Genomic DNA, 22,094 nt, shown 5'->3' on the forward strand with positions numbered 1-22,094 from the left:
TCTTGCTGCTAAAAGCCTGCCTCTTGTCCTTAGGCCTCGATAAAGTCTCTCTCAGTCTTTCTTACAAATGGTATATATTGAAAAGAAAGTCCCCCAGTAAAGTCTCCCCCCAGAGACTTCTGGACCACAGGCTGAACAAGCCCAGCTCTCCCAGCCTTTCTTCATAGGAGAGGTGCTCCAGCCCTCTTGACTGGTTTACTGGCCCTCCTCTGGACCCACTCCAGCAGGGAGAGCTCCTGTGCTGGAAAGTACCTTGTCTGACTTAAGGAGAGGGCTATACTGGTTTGTAATTAGTCAGTGAGGGAAAAGCCAATTTTATGCTTGGGAGAGCACTGTTAATGAATAGCCAGGTAATGGTCTGATTGACTGCAAGGCCAGACCACCTCGGCGCTGGAGGCTGGATGGTTACCCAAGGCCAGACTTGCTGGACCTGCAGGGCCTGTTTGGCAACGGTGCCCTTGTTTACTGTCACAGGAGAGGCTCTGTGTGTGTGCACTCTGTGTGTGTGCACTGTGCTGGGCTGAGCACACGCAGAGGAAGGATGGCAGCTCCAGCAGCTCCGTTGTGCTTGGTTGGCCAATGAGGTGCTAGACCATCTCAGCATTTCTGCTCCTCAGCTGAGGCAACACCTCTGCTGCTTGGCTGTTGGCAAGCCTGCTGCTTGCTCTGCTTCCTGCCTCCCCCATATGGTGGCTTGTTTAAAAATAAGACATTTACAAGGAGCAGAAGTCGTAAAAGTAGGCTAACCAGAGGGGAATTTGCAATAACTGCTTTGAAGGGAGCTTGAAGAAGTGAGGAGAGACCCAATACCAGCAGTGGCACCTTTACCATGTTAATTCTTGCTGCTGCTCTGAGATCTGATCATCTTAGCATGATGAGATCCAAGCATCTTGAGCACTGAGAGAAGACAGGAGTGCCCTTCCTCTGCTCTGGGGCTATTCCACCCCACATACTCTGAACAGCAAAACTGGACTACACCCACCATTCATTCGCTGGCGGTGCTCATTCAGTATCCCCTGGCACTCACAATGGGATGTGATGGAAGGTGGCACATAGCAGCTGATGGAGGCCCCAGGAAAAGGCATGATGGCAGTACCTGGGTGCTGTGTCCTCACATCAATCTCATACCCTGCTGAGCCTTTGCAGGCTTAGATCCTGTCAGGGCTTGTAGGCCATGACATTTCTTGTATTCCCACTTGCAGCAAAGCTGCTTGCTGGTCACCTTGTTGCTTAGGTGGTCCCATTTTTTCCTAGCATGTGCAGCCCCTAATGTTTGCAGGGAATTTAAAAGGATGTTGGGAGAAGGCAGGTGGCTGCTTGTGGCCAGTTGGTTCTGCTTCAAAGTACATCAGTGTCATGCTCACGCAATGCTGGAGAGGGAAACAGCAGAAGAGAACAAGGTGAGTCCTATTCTACTCTGTTGGAATAAATCATGGTCATTTAAGAAGGTCAGAAAAGTTACTTTATAAAGTTATTTGCTAGTTTTCTCTATGAGCTGTTCAATTGCCAAGGCTCACAGTCCAATCCCTCTGAAGCAGCTGCTCTGAGATTTGTAGAAACCTTGAATCACCAGAATCAATTACATCAAATTTAATGAACTTCACAATAAAGACAGTTAATCAATTGCCACTGTTTTTCATCTGCCATAGGGGTTCTGCAGCTGTTTTTATTTTAAAACAATCCACTACTCAACCAGAATATGCAACTGGAATGAAGCATGTTAAATCAAGATGAACGTTGTGTGTAGAAAAATCAATCTGTAATTTTCCCAGGATGATGAACTGCCCCATTGTCCCAAGCACTGCTGACACTGAAAGCACAGACAATCCTCTCAGTGGCGCTGGCCTGGGAGGGACTCCACGGCCCAGGCTGCCGAGGAGCATGTGCCAGACACTTCCTTAGTAGTAGGGAGGTATTGTTTGTAACTCTGTACTTAAGATTTTTTGCCTTAACAATGTGTACTTGCAGGATGGTAGCTTTCCTGCTCTAGTTTTCAAATTCAATAAATCTGTATTAATTTTCAAATTCAATAAATATGCAAATACTGCATTGTACACAGGGATTTCAACTGCTTTTCTTTAAGCAAAATCAATTGTATTTTAAATACCTCTGGCTTCTTCTTTGTTTTTTTTCATTTGAAAGTGTGAAAAAAATTGCATTGCAAATGATTCAAAGCTTAAGTTAATTTCAAAAATTACATATTACAAGAAATCAATGCTTAATATGAACTACTATGAGGAGGGAAGAGAAAAAACCCTGCAGCTGTGGTTTGCCTTGTGTAAAAGGGATGATCATTCTGATGCTTTTCTACCTAAAACCAGGATGAGGATTCAGAACATCTTTAGTTGAACCTCTGTAATGCTCTTAATTGTCCCAGTCAAGACAGGAGTTTAGTTTTTTGTGCCTTGTTTTGGCTTTTTTTTTAATCCTGGAAGTCTATAATCTGTGACCTAAAAACCAAACATTTTTTGAGCCTTATGGAACAGTTAATTGTCTGTTTTGAAGTCAATGCAGCCTCCTCTCTGCTTTTCACCTAACTGCTTCAGCTACTAAAAAAATGCTGGAGTGGATGGTCCACAAGTGTTTTAGAAACTATCCAGACAAATGTAATCCACAGCAAGTTTAGCAACCACAGACTTGCTTAAAGTTGCAAGAATCTGTTTAATGATTTTGTGGTAACCCAGCTGGGCTAAAGAGCAGCCTGGCTCTCCCTTGAGCGCCTAACACTAACATTTTTGGCATTGCAGATAATTACAGCTTGGGATGAAGAGGATTTGGGGCAAACAGTCTCTGTTATGAGTACAAAATAGCACTCCTACATGTAAGTGCACCCCAGTGTAAACCTTAGATACTTCCCAGTTAATCCCCTTAGTAGATGTCTTATTTACTGCCAGAACTGCAGCCCAAAGTTGTGAGTTCAGTCCCCTCTTAATGCTCAAGAAAGTTACAGAGTGCAGAACAAGGCAGCTCACTGAGCAAGGAGCTGCCACTACCAAAGAGTAGCAAATAGTGTGGAAAGAACCAAGTTTTATCTTTAGAAAGAGTAAGGCACCGACATCAGATTCCATGTCTTACGTGCCTCAGGGCCCCGGCTGGGGTGGGTACTGTGCAAAGAGAAGATCAGGCCATCTTTCTCCACTACACACGAAAATCCACTGCTAAGTATCTGAAGAACTTCTCTGGCAACAACTGAAGTACTTTGGCACTTCCAGGTTATGGGATGAGATAATGAACATGACAGTTTTGAACAGGGGTGTTTAAAACTTGCTGAGGATTGAGCCTGATGAATTCTCGTCAGTCTAACCTCGCATCCACTGATAGCACATGGCTTTTTAGATAGGAGGCACCAAATGCACATTACTGCTGCTCAGTGCAGCCATCCAACCATGTTCTGCTGCATTCAAGAAGTTGGCCAATTCAGTGAACTTGTACATTTATATAGTTGTTTTCAGGTACTTAGTTACCTAATAGACCATGAGGCAGGGATTCACTGAGTGGACAGATAACTGGTTGTGAAACACTTTACCAACTAAAAGGAAAACCAAGCAAATTAAAAATGGCTGAATATAAATAAATAATATAAATGCCTCTACTTGGCACTGGTGAGGCCACATCTTGAGTACTGTGTCCAGTTCTGGGCCCCTCAGTTTAGGAAGGACATTGAGATGCTTGAGCGTGTCCAGAGGAGGGCAACAAGGCTGGTGAAGGGCTTGGAACACAAGCCCTATGAAGAACACCTGAGGGAGCTGGGGTTGTTTAGCCTGGAGAAAAGGAGACTTAGAGGTGACCTTATCGCTCTCTGCAACTCCCTCAAAGGAAGTCGTAGACAGGAGGGGGTTGGGCTCTTCCACCAGGAAGCAACTGACAGAACAAGAGCACACTGTCTCAAGCTGTGTCAAGGAAGGTATAGGTTGGATATTAGGAAAAAGTTTTTCACTGGAAGAATAATAAAGTACTGGAATGGTCTGCCCAGGGAGGTGGTTGAATCACCATCTCTGGATGTGTTTAAAAAAAGACTGGACATGGCACTTGCTGCCATAGTCTAGTTGAGGTGTTAGGGTATGGGTTAGACTCGATGAACTTGGAGGTCTCTTCCAACCTCGCTATTCTGTGATTCTGTAATAAATTGTAAAGCAGGTCCTGTACAGTACATAGAGCTTGTGCTCTTAACTGGCTACTGACACAGCCTTAGGGTGCGCCAGGGGTTGTCCAGGTTGGACATATGGAAGAATTTCTTCACTGAAGGGGTAATCAGGCATTGGAATGGGCTGCCTAGGAAGGTGGTGGAGTCACCATGCCTGAAAGTTTTCAAAAGACAACCAGACATGGCACTGAGTGCTGTTGTTTAGTTGGCAGGGAAACTGTTTGTTCCAAGGTTGGACTCAATGGTCTTGGAGGCCGTTGCCAACCTTTATGAATCTATGAGCCTTTTCCCCTTCTGTTGCAGGGAAACAAAGGGACACCACATTGAGTTCAAATTTTCTCACTGTCCTACTGGATTACTATTCAGACACAAAGGGTTTGGTACTGTCTAAAAACTGGTCATGTTTATCTTCAGATGCTTATGTATCAATTCAACAGCACAACAGCATTCCAGTGGGAATAAAGTTGTGGTTTTTGTCAAAATCATTTTATTAAAGAGTTAATGTCACAACAAGCTCAAAATAACACATGCTTCAGAAATAAACTGGATGAGAAATTCTCAGAACAGAAACAGAAATGGATTGAAGGCATGGTAAAGCATCAGTTCCAAGAAACTTTTGCAAACAAGTGCAAATTCTGTTGGTGCAATGGAGAAAAAACTCAGAAAAGAAGCCTCCTGGGCATGACTTCTCTTTATGTAGTGCAGTTTGTCACATAAGTTAGATTGGGAAGGGCACAATTTCGATGGCTGCACAGACCCAAATTTACGTCTTCGATAATTAGCTCCAGCACAGGTTTTTCAACTGTGAGTACTAACAAAACAAATTAGTTGACATTTTAACATAGCAGTAGTAGATATATTATATATGTGATAGATGTTTGACTCATGCAGCCTCTTCAGTTACATGATTTTTTTTTTAATTTACTCAAGAAACATTATAAAAAAATAGGTTTGCAATTTGTATTTCACTCTGGTGTTACCTCCACATCACCCCAGGCAAAGACAGTGTTTCAGCAGATAATCTAATTTGGCAAGAAATCTGCCCTAGTTCTTAACCTCATTTTTCTAAGTCCACGTAGAAAATAAATGCGAACTCTTTATACAAAACAAGAGCAAATAACTGTACCTATAGAAAAGGGGATTCATTCCCTTTAGTTTTATTATCATGGCACATACTTTATAGTTTCACAACAGCATACTAATTTTCATTTAGTATTTTTAAACTCCAAGAGAGTGTTGATGAAGGGAAGAATGTGAGTTACCAGAGGCAGCTGACTCATGCATTAAGCAATTCATGTTCTTTATCAGTTCTCCCAACAGCATCGGGATTGGATAATGGGTCAAGGTCAGCAAAGAGACTGAACCAAGCAGTCAAGTCTTTAGGATTCTTTGTAGATTCTGGAAAAAAAAAAAGAAAAAAGAAATGCACAGACTTGTCAGCTATTTTAAAACAAAACTGACTGAATGTTTAACTGAGGTCAAACAAATGCCATGCTATTGTTTAATTTATTACCAAGGGCACTTCTGACAAGAAAATCGGAATGTGTGATTTTAAAATGAGCATTTTAAAACACTATCAGAATATAGAACTTCAGTAAGAATGAGGGTTTTACATGTCTGCTATGTATTTTATATGGCTCCTGCCATGACAAGTACAGGAACACCTTAACTAGAAACAATATCACACTGTCTAGCTTTGTTTCATAGAAGGTATTTTGAGTGTGCCCCTGCATGCCTGCAAACAAGCAAAAGGAAAGTGAAGGAAAATTTTACTTTCACCCTCTCTTACAGGACTAAATTCCTTTGCCTAAATCCAATTCATATGACTGTTCTGTCTCCCCTGTATACAACCAACAAGGTCATTACTCATCTGGAATGAAGTTTTAATGGGAATGCATTGGCTGGAGAGAGAGAGAGAGAGAGAGAGAGAGGTTATGTTGAATAGCCAGTCCCCAGTACAGCTTCTACTATTGTTTTGATGGATATAGAAAAAATATGAATAGGGAATAAAGCAACAGCAGGTGGACTATTTCACCTCTGTGTCCACATTGACATATGTATTTCACAGAAGTCTCCTGCCTGTTCTTATTCCCACTGGGCAGATGTTCAGGTTAAAGCAGTAACGATTTTGGCTGCTATGAAGAAGGTCCATCTCCACTAGCTTTGTTTTTGCGACCCCATGCCATATTACACTGATAGTGGAATAAGATGTGCTCTTCACTCAGAGACATAATGGCACATGACAGCTTTCTTTGTGACACAAAGAATTTACAGGCAAAATAGGCTCTGCCTGGCATGACACTCCTCTTGGTATTTGCCACTTCGAGAACCACAGACTTCCAAATAGCTGAAGGCTGTTCCTTCTGCTGGTGCCAGTCCTGTGGCTGTGTAATCACACTGATTTCCAAAACAGTTTCCAAAACACCTTAACCCTCTTTTCTTTTTTTCTGCTGAGCTGAAAAACGTCAGGGGAAGGAATACATGTCACCCCTTTCTTCTGCACTGACCATCTCTGACTTTGCTTCTGATCAAATGTGAATGCACAAAATTGGCTACAAACTGGAAAAGGAATTCAACATAATCCTGGTTCACTTATCCAGAAAGCAGTAGTCAAAAATCAGCAAGGCTTTGTCTTGGTAGATGGCAGGACTGCGCTCTTGGCTCAGTCGCAACAACTGAATTAAGTTTTAAACAGATGATTGCTGATATATGTTTATCAACAAAATTTGCAATTGGGGCTCTTCTGCCTTATCAGTAGCCTGTATTTTAGACTCAATGCTAAACCCTAGAGCTACAAAACATTGTTTAGCTCAGACAAAGTGCATGCAGATGCTATTCTGTGTTACTCAAAATTAAAGTAGGTAAAAGAAACTGTAGCTTCAGCTCATTTGTTATATAGTAAATTACTCTTTTGACATGCTATTAGCACTAAGCCTACCACAAATATACATACACACACATATCATACACCTAATTAAGGTGAAACAAAGTAATCAGGGAGCACAAGACTGAGCTGTCATTACAACAAAAATAAGTTTTGTTATGACAGTAACTGAGGAGACAAGAGACACTATGCAAGATACAAGAGCTAAAAAGGAAAAGCAAAGTCACTGAAAAAAATACATTAATATCACCTTTCACAGGCGTCTTGTCATCATTCACATTCAGGCTGTGTGGTTTCTGTGCTGGCTGTGGTACTGACGGTGGGCTCACACTGCTGGCTGCCCATCCTAAAATTCAGGAATACAGCAGCATTAGCATGAGGAGTGACTTTATTAACTCCAGCACCCCAGAGTCTGGCAGCATCAGACAGCAGAGCAGAGTATTAGGTTTATGGCCATTCATATCTGTCCTTGTACACACAAAGTCAGCAGTCAGACTGCAGAGGAGCAACATCCTTCACAAGAGAGTATCTACACATCACTTTCATCATCTCCAGATTCAGGCAACTATACTCTTTTCAAACCTTTAACCTGGCTAAAAAGGATTTTTGTTTCTCATATTGAATCACCGTTAATACTCATTCACAGAAAGGCCAGTTCAGTAATCAAGTCAAACAGAGCTGTAGGGAGAAGAATCACTTACATTTGGGTGGAAATACCACACATAACAAACATTTTTTTCCACCTTTCTTTACTTCTGAAGTTCCAAAGACTTCCATGTCATCCACTGTTCAAGACAAAACCTTATTTAGAGACCTTAGATTTTTTTAGTTAATTTTGAAGTAATTCTGAAAAAAAAGATAATTTATTGCAAAACACTGAAGAATTAAATTCAAGATTAATTACTTCGAGTTAACTTAAAACTATATTTTAATGAGTATTTCTTTTTGTTCTTTATTTGAAAGGATCTTCTCAGCAAGAAGAGAGCAACTATGCAGGAAAAAAAGAAACAATTTTTACATGCATATTCTATATCCACAAAAGAGTAATGATAATAGAGTTAATGAGGCCAGATAACAGGCTGGTAAAGTGAACTAGGGGTAGTATACTGCAGAAACATATTAGGAAAAGACCAAAACAATTTCTGTCCCTGACTTAAGGTATTTAAATTCATATCCTTTATTACATTTAGAGGACTGGAGATAGTATTTCTAATTTAATTAATATCTCCTTTAAGTTTGGCCTGGTCAATTATCCATCTAATTTGGCAGTATCACAAACAGGATGCTCATCTATGCACCCAGTTACCATTTCCTTATTCAGTCTCTTTTTTCTAGAAGTTCATGCTTTCCTATCCTTTTTTACTCTTTTTGTCCTTCCTCCCCTTACTTTCCACACTTTTGGGAGCCCTGTCAGATACTGGCACCCAGCATCCTGGCAGGTAATGCAACAACCACATCAGTCACATCAACCCTTCCTCTCTCAGCAGATTATTCTCATCACTTTCTGATCTTACCTTGCCTATAAAATGTCTAAGGCCCAAGCTATGTCATAAAAAGAGGCAAGGAGAGTTTTTCTGTAAAATACATGAATTAGGAAGGAAATTTAAAGCCACAAACATCCTCTGTATCTCTAAGGAAACTAACCAAGAAGTTCTTCAAAATCTGGATGCAGACTGCTCACGTGTATTTGTTCTAGATGAAGGTGGTAAAGGCTCGTGAGCCAGCCTGTGCCCTCTGAAAGTGAGGTTTTAGAATTTAATCTTCCAAGTAAGCAAATCTGAATGATAAATAATGGAAAGCATGGTATTACCTCTTCAGAATGACACACTTTTCCAGGCATTTTCTCTGCTTGTGTCACAAATGAGAATGGCAGAGGACATTATACACAGCTACAGTAGACTGCAATGCTTTTGTGTGCTTGGAGATGCATTGTGAGAAAGTGTTTGATAAGGCAATGAATGACAACAGGTAAAGTCAGCTGCTTAAACAAGTAGAGCCAAATCCTAATCTGATAGAAATGAATGGGAGCTCTGCCAGAAACTTTCTGTGCAAGTCCCAGTGACTTCAGTGAGATCAGGAACTGGCTCCCTGAGACATCATTGATGTTCCTTTACACTGGTGTGCTCAGCAGGTCAGAGAGCAAAACACTTCAGACCAGTGAACTCCTTTGTCATCCTTTTGAGTCCCTGGACTAAGGCCTGGGAGGCAGCACATCTGTGAGAGATGCTGTGGCCTGGCTGTCTGTCTAATGAAATGCAGGTAGCTCAAGAGCCACTTAGAAAAACAGAAAGAACGTAACAATAGCAACAAAAAAATCCAACCAACTACACTGCAGAAAATATGGGATGTTTTCATAATGAAATTACTGATCTATGAAGGTACTGGGAAAGACTGACACAGAATTTTTATTAAATACTTTCATTATGTTTTCATTATGAATTACGTTTTTAGTGAGCTACAGAGAACAACTTTGCCTTTCAAAACCAAACCGCAGCCTATCAGTTTGAAAGCAGTTGTTGGCCCTACGCCTGTTTTGGTTTGCCTGTTCACAGGATGGCTTTGTTACATGAGCAGACAAAAAGGTTATTGCCAAGACAGCAATAAAGGAAACCAAACAGCTTGCTGTTCAGCAAGCATCTTCACAAACATTGCAAAAATTAAATTTAGAAATGGAAATGGTGAGCTGTGCATTTTCGTACCAACTAGAATATATGCACATGTAGGGAGATAAAGAGGAGCCCTTAATGGTATAAATGAGTAAGTAAATGAGGCCCATAAACATCATGAAAAGAGAAAGCCAATGCTCCCTCTGAAAATGTAGAAACGCAACTGAACTACAGAGCTGTATCTGGAGGAGAATCTAAAAGATATGTTGGGAGCATGCTTTGTTTCTATGATATGTATACACACACACACACATTTGTATGTATTTTAAACCAGCACCTGGTAGCCCCATAGCAATTCAGAGTCCCATTGTACTGGATCCTGCCTATAAATACAGCCAGAGAAAACTCTGAGCTGGGAATTCCTGACCCTAACAGTTTATAACCTGCATAGCATTGTGCCTGTTTTACAGATTAAGATCTGAGGCAGAGAGAAAACAAAGCCCCAAAGATTTATGAGCATGCTTAACATAAAATAAGTAAGTAATCCCACTGAAGTTAATAGAAAAGTTAATGTGCTTAAAGTTAAGCATGTGAGTTTTAAAAATATTTATGGTCTTAAGGCCAAATTCACACAGGAAGTATGCAACATTGAGGCTACAGTGTAGCACCTCACACTGAATAATTATTAAGCAGTCCTACCAGTTAGGGGGAAAAAAAAGTGTAGGAGATATGCCACAAGTCCTCAGCAAAAATATAATTCATATATTCTAATATTTCCAACTTGAATGTCTAGATATGCTTATACTCCAGTTAGTATTTTTAAAAAAAAAGTCTCTCTTCTCATATTCAATGATAAGGTCAGATTATGAAAGAAAAGCTGTTAAGTGAAATCAAATGTAGTTTAAGGTTAAAGCTGAGTTTTCACAAGACATAAAATGGACCAAATTTAATCTTCTGTTAAAAAACAAGAAACAAAAAACTTAGAAAGATTATTTTCAGATACAATCACTCAGCTGATTAGCCCTGACTTTTTGAATACTAGTACATCAATTACCACAATCTTCTACCAAAACCTTGGAAACCCATTTGAAAACATCCACATATTTTTCCCTTTCAGTATGGATTTATTATTTTTTTTACTTAAAAAGATTTTGGGATACCATGTTGACTGGAATGGATTTTCCATTTCTAGTGTTCCTTGAATGCAACATACCTGAATTCTGATTCTGAAGTCTCTAACACTGCACCCAATGCCAATGCAAATGAGAGCTAACAGCCACCTTAGAAAGGGTACCCAACCCCGCTTGCTGTTTATACCTAAAAAATATTTTTCCTTCAAAAATATATTTACATTTAAAAATTTAAATTACACTGAAATGTAAAATATATTTAACAGTACATAAAGCTGTGGGAAAAAAATCAATCTCATAATATTTCTGTTGCTATTTTTAGTATTTGCTTAAAAATCACGTACATTATAAAAATACATCTAAACCTGTGCATCATTGCAAATGTCATTCCCCCATTTTTCATCTACGTGCTGAAGCCAATGAACCCAGATACCTTGCTCTAGGGGTGCTGGTAGTAACTGTATTAATTATAAAGTAAATCAAATTTTCTTATTCCTGCCAAAATGTCACAGGTCATTTTACATCATGTATGACTCTTCCAGTTGCATGGTTTCCAAGAAATAGTCTCCAGGACAGAATCAGTCTGCTACTCTTTTCTGTATTGCTCTTCCCCAAATGGGATTTAAACGACTTGGGACAGAGCCTAAAAAGGCAAAGTCCCCTCAAGCTTGCAAAGCCCTATGAAAAATCCAGCCAGACTGTGAGGAGGACAAAGGTAGGTGCTGCTGGCTGTTTATCACCAGCCTGCTTTCCTCCCTCCCTCCCTTCCTTCCTCAAGGCCAAAGCAGCAGCAGGAAAGTTCTGCCCTAGTTCCCCCCTTTTTTTTCCCCCAGCAGTAGCTTGGAAAAGCCAAGAGATTTAACTGCACAGAAGAAAGAGGAGAGAAAGAGCTGCATTAGTAACCAGACTGCAAGAGAAACCCACCTATATGGTTGCTAGGATGAGACAACTCATTCTACCTGACCCATATCCCTGCATGTAATGGTATAGGATGCTTGGAGGGGGGGAAAAAAAAAAAAAGAAAGCAACTGATTTTCACGACAATGTTTAAAAATAGTATCCCCAGACAAAATACAGAACTTATTTTTGGTTCCTTGGCCCCTTAACAGAGACAGCAGTTATGATTAAATCAGTAAAACCCACTCAAACATATTTTCTGTTTCAGGAAAAAAAATTATCTCAAAGGTCCACAGAACATTTAAAGAAGCTCAATGAAAACATTCAAGACAGTAATCTTGACTTTAGGTTTTGGGTACTTCATTCTCAAACACTGAATAAGAAGGGCTGGAAAAACAAATTAAGTTACTCACATGTTTTTTCTCCAGGCCATACTCTGCTTTAATTTCAGGGCTTCTGCAGCCATGGCATAATATAAACTTTCACCACACTTCTACATTCCAGAAAACCATACTCTAAACCCTAACCCCAACATACTGACAGAACAAGATGAGCCCTCACCATGTAAGGATGACTGCAAGTCATTCATGTTTTGGTCTAGCAGCTGTGAGGGCAAATAGCCTGATGGTGCTGGTACTGCAGATGATGAAGTGTTCTCCCCATCTCTAGCAGAAGAGTTCATGGTGAGATCAGCAGCCTGTCCAAAAACAGCTGTCCACTCTTTGCTGAATTCCCCCTCATCCAGGGAGGAAGCGTTGAGGATCTCATTCAGTAATACCATGTCATCCTTATCACCAGGTTCTGGCTCCAAGGACCTCACAGACTTTTCCTTTGAAGCTGTCTCAGAACAAGAGAGTGAAGATAAATAATTTTTTTTTTACAGAAAGTAAAGAAGGAACATTTTAAAAATAGCCAATCTAGGTTTTGTATTTTAAGTGAGATGGAATATTTTAGCATGAATATTTATTTTCTCTTTTAGACTCAATTCTCTTGGACATCTAGGTTTATGCCTTATGCAACAAATAATTCCTTGATTATCTTAGATAACCTCACTGCTGTTAAGACTCACTTCTCATTAAAAATAAAACTACAAGTATGCTTAAAAATCTATTAAACACACCGAAATAATTACACAGTCTAATATTTAGATCATTGGAAAAGACTACTTTTATGTTGCTTCTTGAAACATTATATGAAACTCTCAAAAAAATCAGATTGGTATAAACTGAAAAAAAGTAAGACTTGGGGATTATTCTAGAATCTTGTGAGAACTTAAGATCACCCTTATGGCCTTCTGATCAATGCTTGAATTATTGGGGTATTTCCCCATGACAAAAGGTTAGTCTATCACACAGACTTAGACTTCTACACTGATTGGTTCTGTAGTATTTTTTTTCTTCTCATAAGCTGCTGAGAAATAATTGGGGCTCACTTTCCCTCTGACTCCCTGTGCTAGTTTTTCCAGCAGCAGAACTGCAGCTGAAGAAGCTCTTAGATCACTTGAACCATTACTCCTTAAAAACATTTTTTTCCTATTTTAGAATTGTTAAATAGTTATATAAAATACATGAAACTGGAAACCAGGATCCTAATCCCTTTCCAAAATATTTTGAGAGTTAAAGAACTATCAAGGACCCCCAAGTGTTATTTTACTTGGAAACATTTGGAGCTCCACTGTGGAAGTCTGCAGATCACAAAAATGGTGGTTAACAAGGCTGATAATGTTACATTACTGAAATCCAGATCAGTTTATCTTGACTATGATTGTTTCAAACTTGTGGTAAGGCACAGAAGCAACTTCAGTTTTCCAAAGTTTGGGTAGATCAGCCGAACTCTCCAATTTGCATTCAACTTACAAAGATGCTTTTAACCCTTTTGGGGTGGGACAAAGATTGAGAGTAGCAAAGTGGTTGCAACAGGCCATTTTACTGAAATTCAACAGCCTCCTCAGTAGTTTCCTGGTAATAGCTGTAATAATTTATAATGAAATGGTTGAAGTTGAGTCAGACGAAGAAAAAAAGCACAAAACTGTGTTTTAAAATAGGCTCATGCGTCAGCACACACACCTACGTACTAAGAAACAAATAAACCAACACACAATAAAATTATTTTATTCATTACTGAAGTCAGCTGTGAGATTCAGCTCCTTTCTAACTCACATTTTGATATACCTCTGTACTCCCTGACAGGGCCTAAAAATTAGAAATAGAAACATTAGAAACACGTCAATTCTCCTGATGTTCCCACTAGACTATAACTAAAATACCACAGAAAACAATTTGTTCTTACGAATTTTCAGGCTGTTCTCCCATCTTCAGATAAAGAGCAAAGATTACTAACATTGTCCAAGTACCTCCAACTCCCCCACGTTACCCAGCAGGTAAGACAGAGGGTTAATCCACCCTCCCTGCTATTTCAAAGGCCCTTCAGAACTCTATGGGGCATCACCATCTCCAAGCTGTTTTCAGGAAGCCCCTTCATGAACTTGCAGGGGGAGATGCAAAGGGAGCAGCATTTGTAGCAGATCTGCTACGACACAGCACCAACACCACACGTAACCACAAGTGCCCCGAATGGAAAAAATGCAGCAGCACAGCTCAGAGCAAAGCTCTGCTTTTTCTGAGGAATCACTGCAGGAGCCCCATCTTGACTTCAGGAGCAAGTACAAGATAAAGCTTTATGTGTGAAGAGCAGTCAGGTCTTGCTGCAGGGTGTATGACCACCAGAAATCTGAGGAGTGACACATTTTGTGGCTCAGCAATCTTCCTGACCTTCCTGTGGGCACCATGCACCCATGGCAGGGCAGGATAGTGTTCAGGCTCAGGCTGCTCTGAGTAAGCAGCAGCAGCAGCAGCACCAAGTTTTACTCTTGTTTGCAATAAAGGTTATCTAGAAACCAATCTTGCTTACCGAGATATTACTCATGTGGTATCTCTGCTAGATTACTAGAATGATATGGACTTTCTCACTTTACCTGTAAATCTTCTATTACTTCTTTTCCTGTTTCTGTTTTCACTGCCCATTTTCAGTCAAAATCCTTTTTTCTGTCTGCACATGCTGCCCCAACCTTATAAATGCCCATGAAAAAAGTCCAAACCTTCCAATAAAACACTGAAAGAACAATGTGACTATATTCTTTTTGTAATTGTTTGAACAAGCCTCTAGCAATGCTCATAATTCCTTTGTAAACATACCTCATTTTGCTGCTATTAAAAAAAAAGGGGAAGAGAAACTAAAAATATTTACAACAGTACATGATCAGCAACACATGATAAAGACTTCCTTCTGAAACACACATGAAAGTGTACCTCTCACTATACTGCTTCACTTAAAATAACACAATATTCATTAGCCTAAAGCTAGCTAGTGTGCAAAATTAGGTCAAATGGCTGATATTTTAATAGTGCCATAGCCATCCTTAGCTGATGCAGGCATCCCCCAGCAGTTTTTGTATCAATTTAACTGTTTAGGTAAAGTAAAAAAAAGTGTTCTGAGTGACACAGCTAAGGTTGTATGAGCAAACATTGTAAGTATTATCTGTATCTCCACTAGGAAGGCCCAACAAGGAATGGAACTGAGTAAGAAGAAAACCAGAAGAAAAAAATGCCACTATCAGACATGCACCGACCTTTTCTATTAACCACAGAAAAGAAGTCATTGTTACCTTATCTATCCACAGATTAGGGCTGCTTCTGCAGACAGCTGAGAATCTTCCCTGGTGCCTGCCCTCATGGCTGACTCCCCCCATGGATAATATCCCCCCAGTGCAAGATACTACCCGTGGCAAATACAAAGTCAAGGTGTTTGCAAATGTCCTTGAAGGCAGTGTTTTAAATAACCCAAATGCTCTTGGTCTGACTGACTAAACCACACAAAGGCATTTTTTTCTTTGCTTCATTTGCTTTTTAAGTTGCCACAGTTGTTTTTGTTGTTGAAGGGTTTTTTTACTCATTCTTCTGAGATATACGAGTGAAAATCAATTGAAAAATTATACACAACACTCTGACTTCTTATAAAAACTTATAAAACTTCAACCCAATATTTCACATGTTATCTGGTAAAAAAGCACATCCCCTTGAGCTTCCATGGATCTCACAGAAGTATAAGGACAGTGGATTTAATTAACTCTCTGTCTGAAAGAAGTCACCAGTTCTTACATGGTTTTAAGAAGACTAGATCATTTGTTTCTGATATGTACATTTCAAACACAAAATCTTGTGGTTACTAGTGTATTGCCAAGGGTTGTAGCACAACAACTAAAGAACCAAAATGAAAAATCTGTGATATGTTATAGGAGGGGTAAGGTTTACAGTGGAACCTACTTCAGTTGGGCAAACAGGATATAGCACAGTCTACCTGATCTTGAATTACCTGGTATAAACATTTTATCCCCATTAAGGTTTACTTCGTCTTGTAACATCAAGAATAGTGCTTCTGCTGAGTCTCCTTTAGCACTATTTAAATACTACAGCTGAATAATTTCATTCAACCTTTCAGATTGTGAAAGAAATTAAAATCTAAGATTAAAAGTATACTTGGAGATTATGATTGCAAAGCAAATTAAACATGAAACAGACATGCACAATCACATCATACCATTTTCTTCAGGCTGCAGGTCTAATAACTCATCTATAGCACCTAAAAAAAAAAAAAGAACAAATAAAGAAAAACTAAAAGCAACAAAGGAAGATCTGCAGTACACTGACAATCACTATGTACACATGTAAAGATAGTTTTCTTAAGTGTCTTCACCTGAGTTCTGCTCGTGGTTACAATGTCCTTGTAACGTGGAAATTACATCCTTGCCATCATCAGCTGTAATCGAGATCCATAAACACGTCAAATTGCACTTGGCAGGAGACCATGCTTAAGAAACAATGTCATTCTAAGATCAACATGCAATGGTTTTGGGATTCATGTTTTAAATGAGTCATGTTTAAAATGAGCCTGGTCACAATGAATGAAAGATCCAAGGTACAAGCATTTCAAAGTGAGGCAAATTTCTGAATAACAACCTTAGGGAGATCTTCCTTTGAGTCCCTGTCTGCTACACTACCCTCTCCAGGCTGAGTGCACCCAACTGAGGCAACTGCAACAATCAGACAGGTCTCTCCTGTCCTCCAGAAGCAGAGAAATTTCTTTTAGAAGCTTGTACCTAGGCCAGGAGAGTGCACAAAAGTGCCAAGACCGTGTCGCTCTCTAAACTGCCTTCCTTACAATGTGTTCTTCCTCATGACACCAACTCTGGGAACAGGGAGAAGGAGTCTTCACCTGAGCCAGGCAATAAGTAACAGCACCTCCTCCACAGGGAAATAAATGGACTAAGACCAATAGGGAGTAAAATGTAGAGCTGAGAGTTATAGGCTATTAGGTGACAAAACACCACTTAAATTCTCAACAAGCTTCTTAGACATGGAGTCAAAACAATCATCTAGATTCTGTTTATCAATGAAGAGAAAGATACCCCCGTCAGGTGATTAATCCCATTAAAGACATGTAGCAAAACAAGAGGGATGAGTTACTGCTGAATATGCCTTTCTCTCCCTTATTAACTGTTAAGGCAATCTAGCTCCTAGACAACTAAGTCTGTAGATCTAAAGGCAAAGGAAGGGCTTGGCCACAGTACTGCCAGAACTGGAAGGCCCATCTGCTGGAAGCCTCACACAAGAGGCTGGAAAGGTGAAATAGAATTCTCTATTGGGAAGTAAAAATTGAACCCCAAACTCTTTCAAGAGACTTGCCAATCTCTTCCAAGGGAAACTTCAAGGTGTGTTCAGAACTAAATGAAACAGAACAGTTTGCTGCTGTTCATATCATATTCTCTTCATAAGGCTTTGCTAGGACAGAAATGTGCTCCCAGCACTGCAATCAGCAGGTCATTTAAGAGCCCGTAAGCACATCTGATTGCACTCTATGTAGATATAGGCAGGAGAGGGATAAACACACATGAACAAATACACATGATGCTTTCATAAAAACACAATGCACAAAGCTAAAGGGGAAAACCCCAAGCCTAAATTGTCTGGCAGAGGGGAAAAGAATACAACTGTTGCTCAAAGCCTGCCTCAGCTGAGTGGTACACATGACGAAGCCAATCTTAAAGGGATCTGTAGTATAGTAAGTGAAAATGCAGAGCAAATGATAAAAAAATTGAAGTTATGAAGCAGAAGTAGTTGGTGAGGAAAACTAAGAAGCAACACAGCTCCCTCACTAGAAGCACTGTATCTGTATGACTTTAGAGCATACGGGGTAGTTTAAGAAAAAAAATCTTAGCAATGGCACAGACCTGCTAGTGTATGAAGACGGAAAAATTTAGAAGACCAGTTAGAAGTTTTTCAAAACACTTCAGTTCCTTTTAGGGGTGATGGAGAAAGAGACAGAACAAGGTATTTATATTATGGTGAAATATTTTACAGTCTGTAAGTAACTGAGATTCTAGAAAACATCTGCTAAGAAAAAGTAAGTCAGAGTTTGTATCCATGAATATTAAAATATCTTATCAAAGATATAGCTGATTTAACTAACTGCAAAAGGGGTGAAACTTTGAAACACTGGAAAAGTCCTAATATTGTGTCTTTATTACAAAAAACCACCCAAACAACAACCATAATTAAACAGGGTGACTCAAGTAACTGCGAGTTACTACAGGCTAGTAGATCAGCGTAACTCCCAGTTAAAACATTACCCCAATGCCATTCAGCATGGGATTCAGCAAAAGAACGTGAGCATAATAAATGCTCCTATAATAATTTACTGTTGCTTTTATGGAAAGCAGACCTAGTTGAAAAAAAACCAGCTAATTTAATTCTTCAATATAACTAAGAGCTTTTTTCAGTAAAGATATTTGTTTAGAAACAACTTGACTTGCACTGCACAGCCTTCCAGCTAAAAAGTTAGCACTGCGTTAACATCTATAATGAACATATTGAATGGATTAGGAATGTGAAAACTAACAGATGTCAAAAACACATTGTTAGGAGAAATAATTGCAAAGTAGAAGTGTTTCTAGTTTAGATCTGCAAGGCTTACTGTTTTATCCATTGCTAGTCAATGGCTTTAGCAGTCATCTGGAAGTAAACACAAAATCACTCTTGAAAAAAATGTGCCAACAACTAACAGACTATTAGAGCTGGTCAGTCATTCCAGTCATTCCGTTTCTGTAGCCAGAACTGGGAGAATTTAATACCACCAAGTCATAAGTTATATCTCTAGGAATACAAGGCATGCTGTAGAAAGGACAAATGAATCCTGGAAAGCCGTGACTAAAAGGAACTGAGTCTTGGTAAATAATGCATTCAGATATGAGCTTCAAACTTGATGCTGCAGCAAAATGGGATGTCCTTCTTGGATACAGAAACAGGAATGTGATTTTACCTTCTAGAAACATGACAGATGAGAACAACATCAGAAATGTCTTGTCTAGTTATGTATTTCATATTTGAAAAGGGATGTTGTACAGTGGAATGGAAACAAAAACTTCAAAAGTAAAGATTAGATGATGACTTCAAGACATCAATACAATTAACCCATTGAAATAAAGATTTCAGAGTAGTCTTGACTTTCATGTAGTACCTTTTAAGTATCTTAATGAAGGATAAAATATATTAAAATTATTCTCCATTAATTTAGTAGAAAAAGTTAGATCGTCTTGAAGAATTCCACAGATGAAGATTCCACTTTTTCCAGCACTTCACCACCCTCACTGCAAGCACTTGTTTCTTAGTGTGTACTCAGAATTTCCCTTTCTGTCACTTGTGTCCATTCCCCGCTTTCTTTCACAGCGCACGTCCATTCGGAGCCCAGCTGTATCACTGGGTAGTAACTACCCATAAGGCCATTGGCAGCAGCTGAGTATGATCTTGCCTCGCTTTTGGGCAGAAGTTCCACTGAATTCATCAAGTTTTTCACAGAGAACAGTTTAACCACTGGAGTAAATCTAGTGAGCAAAGTGGCACACTTTCCTTGTCTCACCTACTACCCTGCAGGTCCCTTTCTTGAAGGGTACTTGCCCCGTGTAAGAACTAGGTTTTGTAACACAAGCTATTTCACCTATCTGAGAATGACTGAATGAAATGCAGTGGGATGAAATATGTAAGAGATTGGTTTTAACAGGTTCTCCTGGCCTTAGGTTTCATGCATTTGTAGGGATTTGCTGGGTGAAGCTTATACAGGAAATAAACCAAACCAAACAAAAAAATCCAAGTGTTACAGCACTTATGGAGTTATGATAACATGAAATAAAATACCTGAATAGTTTGATTCCTTGGTATGGCTCTCCTCATCTAATGAAATCAACCTTAATTTGAAAGAGTAAGAAAAAAAAAGGAAAAATAATTCTAAGGCGCTAAAATAACAATACATTTTCCTCTTTTTGGTCAAATCATTACAGATTCATATCAGTAACAAATAAACAGATGGACTCCTGCATTTGCTGGTCTGTTTGTTACCTTTTATTGTTTCATTGGCAGAAGTCTGTTGAAAATGAAAATTAGATTGAACTAGCAGAACCTACCAGCTTCCATTTTTAGTCTGACTCCACCTCTGATGAAAAGGGTCATGTATTCTGCTTTTCCTTTTGAAAGACATTTGGTCTTTCATAACTATCATGAAGGAGCTACAACTGTTCCCCAGCCCCCTCCCCGCTTCTCCCCCAAAATGACAACCAACCGCTTTGCGCTTCTCTTTTTAACAGCAACTAATTAAAAATCAACAGTCAGGAGAGTTTTGCCCCTTGTCAGCAGATTTCTAAAGTAACAGATCAGCAGCATTGATGAAAAAAGCTCTCAACGGGAGAAAAAAAAGGTGTGGTTTACATGCAATTCTTATACAAAGGTGATCTCTCCAATGAAGAATACATCCTTTCTAACTGCTATGACTTTGTGTAAGGCCTGTCAAGGAGCAGGGAATGAAGCAGCCACAAGGCTGTGGTGGTGAAAAGGGCTGTGTGGGCACATTCCTCCTATCCTCTAGTGACAGGACAGAAAGAGACACCTCCCTTGCTCTTGGGGGTAGGCCTGTGGTAGAGGAAAATTCCATTCAGGCCAAATTCTAGAATAATGAATGTTTACTGTGAATGAAGAGCTCATAAGGATTTAACAAGCTTTGTTTTGTGTAATTCTTCTCGAATCTTAGATGTTTGTTTATGGTTTTAGACAGCAAAAGGGTGACATATTTTTTCCCTCAGTTTTATGCCAGACAAGGACAAAGATAATCCATAAATAAACACAAGTACAATCATGACATGGCATCTGATGCATTTCCTGGTAGGTGCCAACGCACACATCTTGCATAAATCACACATTCATTCTAGAACTTTATATTCAACACTGAGGAAAAGAGCTATTTATTAAACTATTACTGTCACATGAGATGCAACAGATGGAGGTAAGTGCTGTGAAGACAACCACCTGCCAAATGGTACTTGGTCAAGTCCTTTCTAATGTCAACAGCACCAAATCTGACCAATTTATAAAGTGCTATTGGTCAGTGGTTCTGAATCTAAACCAGAAAAAGGACAGAAAACCTAAACTCTTTAAAAATTCATTATTATAAATAGCCAAGCAAAATCCACTAATCAGTCAAGCTGTTCTCTGCTTTTTGACAACTGATCCTTTGCTGGGTGCTTCATTTAAGCAGGGATAGTCAAAACAACAGGTGGCAGCAGGATTATATCAACATTGCATCTCCTGGCAACCGAATCCTGATGGTCAGGTAGGGGAGGGATCACATCTCTTTCTCCTGTTCTCCTCTCCCCACAGCAGTCCATTCATAAGTCTCTCTAAGCTCAGAGCTACAGGTAATTCAAAACTTGACAGCATCAGCTCACTTAGATGTACCTTATACTAAGTACCTCCTGCTTCATTGGATTACTAACCGATGTATACATTACAAAAACTAATTGCTGCCTGGAGCAATCAGTAATCTATATCCTATTCCCAGGTGAAAGGAGATGCTGCTGAAAGGAGAAATACAATGCTCATATATCTTTCTCCCCTGTATAGCTGTTTACCATTTCTTTTAATAAAGAAAAAATGAACAAAAGCTGAAAAAAATTAAAAAGAGGACTAAGAAAGATGAAAATCACATAAGGGCCTTTTTAAAGCTCTTAATGTCACCATCAAGTTTATTAGTCTTCATGTACACATTACAACATTTCAGGAATTTTTCTGTTGACGTAACCAGTAGAATTAGACTAGCTGTGTCTGTATCTCTACTTATGTTTGGTGACTTAAGCAACCAGAAAGCAGATTATAGACAAAAATAGTTATTATTTTGATATATAGGACATGTGACTTACTGACTCTGCTGATCTTCCACTGAATTGGTGCTCTCACTCTGCAGGTCCTCCTTTTCCGCTTTTTCTGTCAGTTTATTCATAGGATCTTGCAAGCTCTAGATCATAACCATAATATAAATGTAAAGAAGAAAAAAAA

At 39.4% G+C, this 22,094-nt stretch overlaps 1 protein-coding gene across 4 annotated transcripts in view; it reads right to left on the reverse strand.

Moving 5' to 3' along the window:
* Positions 1 to 4,603: 4,603 nt before the first annotated feature.
* Positions 4,604 to 22,094, reverse strand: part of ICA1 (islet cell autoantigen 1) — a 59,345-nt gene continuing 41,854 nt past the window's right edge. The window contains exons 9-16 of one of the 4 annotated variants that reach the window (XM_017729324.1): positions 21,959 to 22,053; positions 19,908 to 19,957; positions 16,414 to 16,476; positions 16,258 to 16,299; positions 13,821 to 13,853; positions 12,223 to 12,498; positions 7,279 to 7,374; positions 4,604 to 5,542 (exon numbers count right to left, since the gene is read on the reverse strand). In XM_017729324.1, coding sequence (XP_017584813.1) covers positions 5,421 to 5,542; positions 7,279 to 7,374; positions 12,223 to 12,498; positions 13,821 to 13,853; positions 16,258 to 16,299; positions 16,414 to 16,476; positions 19,908 to 19,957; positions 21,959 to 22,053 — 777 coding nt within the window. In that variant the 3' untranslated portion in view covers positions 4,604 to 5,420. The remainder of the gene's footprint in view (positions 5,543 to 7,278; positions 7,375 to 12,222; positions 12,499 to 13,820; positions 13,854 to 16,257; positions 16,300 to 16,413; positions 16,477 to 19,907; positions 19,958 to 21,958; positions 22,054 to 22,094) is intronic. The other 3 variants (XM_017729326.1, XM_017729325.1, XM_008629935.2) reach the window with 3 other exon arrangements.

The sequence above is a fragment of the Corvus brachyrhynchos genome, unplaced genomic scaffold, assembly GCF_000691975.1.
Source record: "Corvus brachyrhynchos isolate BGI_N302 unplaced genomic scaffold, ASM69197v1 scaffold142, whole genome shotgun sequence".
Classification (NCBI taxonomy): domain Eukaryota; kingdom Metazoa; phylum Chordata; class Aves; order Passeriformes; family Corvidae; genus Corvus; species Corvus brachyrhynchos.